The sequence below is a fragment of the Metopolophium dirhodum genome, chromosome 5, assembly GCF_019925205.1.
Source record: "Metopolophium dirhodum isolate CAU chromosome 5, ASM1992520v1, whole genome shotgun sequence".
In the NCBI taxonomy this organism is placed as follows: Eukaryota; Metazoa; Arthropoda; class Insecta; order Hemiptera; family Aphididae; genus Metopolophium; species Metopolophium dirhodum.
Genome location: NC_083564.1, coordinates 18,588,608 through 18,593,721, shown reverse-complemented (window position 1 = coordinate 18,593,721; position 5,114 = coordinate 18,588,608). Strand labels below are relative to the sequence as shown.

At 32.7% G+C, this 5,114-nt stretch overlaps 1 protein-coding gene across 1 annotated transcript; it reads right to left on the bottom strand.

Moving 5' to 3' along the window:
* Positions 1 to 5,114, bottom strand: LOC132944966 (SNW domain-containing protein 1-like). Its single transcript, XM_061014545.1, has 5 exons — positions 4,866 to 5,114; positions 3,638 to 3,791; positions 2,900 to 3,250; positions 1,944 to 2,833; positions 1 to 1,428 (listed from the first exon to the last, which is right to left on the bottom strand). Exons 1-5 carry the CDS (start codon positions 4,877 to 4,879, stop codon positions 1,230 to 1,232), a joined length of 1,608 nt encoding a protein of 535 aa, XP_060870528.1. The 5' UTR covers positions 4,880 to 5,114; the 3' UTR covers positions 1 to 1,229.

Below are 5,114 nucleotides of genomic sequence, written 5' to 3'. Positions count from 1 at the left end.
TAATATAAAAAAAATGTATTTATTTTTAATATTCATCATAAATTTGTAAATAATAATTGTTGATTTTTCATTTATTATAGTAGTACAATTTACATTTATGTAAAATAGAATATTATTCAATTTTAAAAATGACACATGGTTTGTGATCAAAAATAAATACTACAAATTAATATACTTATCGATAGTTTTATATTATTTTTATTTTATGTAAATTATTTTTAATTTTTAATTAATATGTTTTATAATGCGGGTACGATGCGACTATAAAATTATGAATGAATATTAAGAGGACGCTACACTCGCATGTGTTGTCTCTGTCTTATAAATGTACAACATAGAAACTGGTTTGCGCGGGAAAGAACCGAAAAGGATATAGTTATAACTAAGAAACGAGATTTTCACCACATAATAAGGAATATTTTGGCTGTGCAACGTTGTTTTTATTTTTTTTATATCATTGATATGAAAAAAGTTTTTCAAGTTTGAAAAAACACTAACAATAATGGTTTTTGAAATGGTAAGAACTTTTTTCATATAAGTGATATCAAAAATATAAAAACAACGTTTCACAGCCAAAGTTCTCCTTTTTATGAGGTAAAAATCTCGTTTCTTAGTTATGACTGTAGCTTTCTCGGTTCTTTCCCGCGCAAAACAGTTTTTTCTATGTTGTATATTTGTAAGACGGAGACAACACATCCGGGTGTAGCGTCCTCTTAATTAAAGTAGTTAATTAGACAAATAATAATATATCTTTTTCCAACGAAATCTCATCCTGTATGGTTTATTTTGATTATTATCGTAAATCCGTGAATTCAAATTTCGTTGTGAAAAGTGTGATAACGGATTACACACATCGACACAACCAAAATGTACATTGTACATGTAATATGAAATGCCTAAACACTACCCCTTAAAACATGGTATGCTCCATACCTAAAGGTACTCCCATGATATAATAAACTATATATATAGGTATGATGCACACATCGTGATACACATCCTCCTCACCTGCCGACCATCACACTGACAAAAACGGTCTTTCGCCGTTTTTAAATTTCTTATTATGATAATATTATCCAAACCAATGAAAAGTGGCGAAAGACCGTTGCCATCTTTGCGAAATATAATACAAAAATTGGTTCGTTGCCATCATACCTAGTTTATTAAATCATGGGTACTCCTAGAACAATGGATGAAAAACGTTTTCAACCAAATTGGAAAGAACTTAATTAATCTTTTCTACGACGTTTATCACGATCTTGTTGTTGTGGTTGAGACCTCTTAGATGCATGCTTAGCTTGAGTCAAGAACTGATCCAAACCAAATGGATCCTCTTCTTGTTGATGTTTTTCAAACTGAACTGGACCAGACCGACCACTAGCTTTAGGATCACGATCTGTTCCGCTAAATTCTTTGTTCGGCACAAATCTATTTAAAAACAAAAATCATAATTAATTAAATATTTTTATAAAAGATATACATTACAAGTTAAATTATAAATATTGGTATTAGTTATAAAGTATCAGATTTCTTAATAAAATATTTATGAGTAACAAAAGGTTTCCTACACTATTTAAAATCAAAAATTGTAAAATACTTTAAATTCATGTACCATATAACACACAAAACTGTCTAACATCTATACATTTTTCAGTTTAGAGGACTGATTAGACCACTATTCAATAAATAATATTAATAAAAATTAAGTATTCCAACCACAGACCTATAAATTAATGGACAGCGCTTCCCACACCGCCCTGTCCTTGTTTAATCCAGACAACATAACATATGAGCATATGAGAGAGTAAAAACGTGTTTTGGCACACTGTAACGACCCAAAACCTCTATTTCTATCTCAACAATCCCGTCTGGCGATTTATCTCTCTATGCGCTGTCCATTAGTTTATAGGTCTATGATTCCGACCTTATAATACCAAACTCACCTATTTGTCTTAGCAATTGTTTCTAAATCATCTCCATATACTTCCTTATCAATATTAGCAGATGGACGATAAATATGTTGAGCCAAATTGCTGTTTCCGCGCCAAGGTTTATCATACACATTATATTCTTCATCATCACCAAATCCGGTATCCATACCAGCTGTTGTATTAAGCAAACGTTGATCGTACTGAGTATCTCCAGTTTTTCTAGTGATCGCTGGGAGACCAAGAGCAATTTGTTCACTGATGTCTCGATCTCGCAATACTTTGTTTTTACGGCTGTCAGCATTTCTAGCAAGGTTACGATCACGAGCTCTGTCTTTTTGACGTTCCAGACGTAATTGATCACGTTCGCGAGATTCGTCATTCTTTGCGGATCCAGGAAGCCGAATACCTGCTCTTTCTTCTCTGGCTTTTTGAGCCATTGCTCTAAGATGTTCCTCTTTCTTTTCCTTTTCTTTTTGTGCCATTTTCTTTTCTAACTGAGCTCTCATTTCAACAGCTTCTCTGGCTTTACGATCTGCTATGTATAAAGCCTCGGCCAGCTTGGCAAATTTTTCATTTATATGGTTTTGTTGTAAACCCCGACCATCAGCAGCTAATCTCTTATCTAATGGAATCGTGTAACCTTTAGCATTCTTCCAATTGGATATACACGGTGGAATTTTCCATTCTTTCTGTTCCTTGACAGATGTCTTCCTGGTTGGTGAATGCATTAATGGTGCAGGGGGCGATGGAGGACCTCTGGGAATTTTTTTGTTTATTTTAAATTTAGGTGGTTCCATTGGATCTTTTTGAGCCTCCACCAATCTTACAACACGTTGTTTCGAACCGGAATTATATTCTTGCCCTTGTTCGGTAGGAGTGTACCGGAACCATTGTACCGGAGCCTAAACATAAACATTGTATGAATAAAAATAAATATATTCATAAACATTAAGAACATTGTAACTTACAGGTTTATCGGCCGCTCGTACTGGTAATGCAGCTGAAACTTTAGAATTAGTCAACTTTTCCAGTGCTGCTCTTGTTTTTTCAGTAATGTCTGCAACTTCTTCTGAATCAGGCTTTTGCAAGGAAGGATCATCTTCATTGACCACCTCAGATGGAAGCATGTCAGATAGTTTTGAATAAATCACTTTATCTTTTCTCTGACCTTGGCGAGCAATCACATCATATTTAACTTTACCATCAGAAGTTAACTGCAGTGCAAGAGCATTTGAAACAGATTCTTTATTTTCTTTTCCCATATTCAATGGATATTGCGCAACTTGGATTTCTGGAAAAGCACCACCATCTCCAAAATCCTAAATAAGAAGAATGGTTAATTTAACAAAAGTGTACTATGTAATTACACTTCTCTGTCAAAGTATAAATATATATTTTGTTAAGCACAAAAAAAATCTTATTGGATTCTAAAGTATATAGAAATATTGTAATTCGCTGAAAACAAGCGTATTGTACCTAGTATGATACCACGGCTACCATAAATTCACTGAAATATCACAAGGCTTTAAGACCACAAATTTGTTAAAAAATGAATATATTGCAGAAGGAAGATTTTAAAATCTATCAGCAATTAGTTACTTGAGCATTGATTATTTGAATTTATTTCTCATTTATAATCAATGAATTGATCACACGTTATTATGTACCTATAATGCAAAATTACATTACAATATTTTAAGATTTACTTCAACAGTCCTCGGAACCCATCCAGTTCTGTTCCCGTATGGAGGGATTTTAACAGCGTATACTTCAAAGGTATTGGTTTTCTCAGCAAGTGTTTCGTTGGTTTCGTCATCTTCTTCCAAGTCCTGAAGGAATTGTGTAGGTGCTGGCAACACGCTGAGGAGTTATAAATTAATTAATATACATATTACTAGAATGCAGATTTGGATACCTACATTAAAAACCAACCAAATATGCACACAAAAATTAGCCAAAAGACATTTATTTTCTGAAGATTCAATTAAAATAATACATTAAAAATTATGGAACGCTACTAAAAACACTTTGCTTTCAAATATCTGTGTTTGTAGGTATTGTTAATCAATAAGGAAAAAATAGGAATCAATTAATACCTTTATAAATTGTAACCTAAAAGAAATTTACTTTAGTACAGAAATAATATTTTGTGTTTCGTTGGTAGTTATAACCCGTTTTAATCTATAAGAAAAAAATAAAATCCCAAATATATTTGAGAAAACCGTTTATACTTACAAGTACCTATATCTATTCACTTATTTAGAAACTATAAAAATATAAATGCTATACTACAATGTTGATTATTTTAAAAATGTCTAAAAAAACAAAAAACACCCAACTATACACTAAAAGATGAATTATGCAAAATATATACCATCAAACACGTTTTTTTCTGTCGATATTAATTATTACCTAACCTATGCATGCCTTGTTGTTATAACCAATTGTGTATACATTGTTATTTTTGTTTATACCTATGTCAAACGCCGTTTGGCGTATATTTATAAAAAATAAAAATAAAAGTTGCATAATTTAAATTTTTATGTCATGAAATTAATTCTGTACACACTTAGCGATCAACCAGAATAAATATGCAAATGCATACAAATCTGCGCACTACATATTAGGTACGGTAGACGTCGCTTATAAGACTCACATCAGCACAACAACAATTGCGATAAATTTGGAATGTAATAATATTTGTGTGTTTAATATATATAGTAAATGCGGCATGATTAGAATCCAGTAACAAACAATAACCAACAAATAAGTTTATTTTCTACGATTTTTATAACCACATTTTTTTTAATGTACTTGGACCGTTGCGGACGATTTTGAATCTAACAAGTGGCTGAACATTATAACATCCGCGAGTCTTACCAAGTGGCGTCTACTGATATACATAATTAATAGACAACAACATGTTTTGCTTACCTAAATAGTGACATTGCGGAGTGTTGTAGTTTGATGTCTTGTAAAACAAAAAAACCCGAAGTTACCAGTCCGGTCCGACGTGAGTACTCGAAGCACACACTTCACAGGGCTATAATAGTGACCCTTAGGCAGTGGCGACTTACAGATTTGTGTACAACGAGCGAACGACACCGACACAATCACAAGCGAGTGGCGACTTACGTACATCCACAAGTTTCAACGATTGTCGTCGATGAACAAGGCTGATGT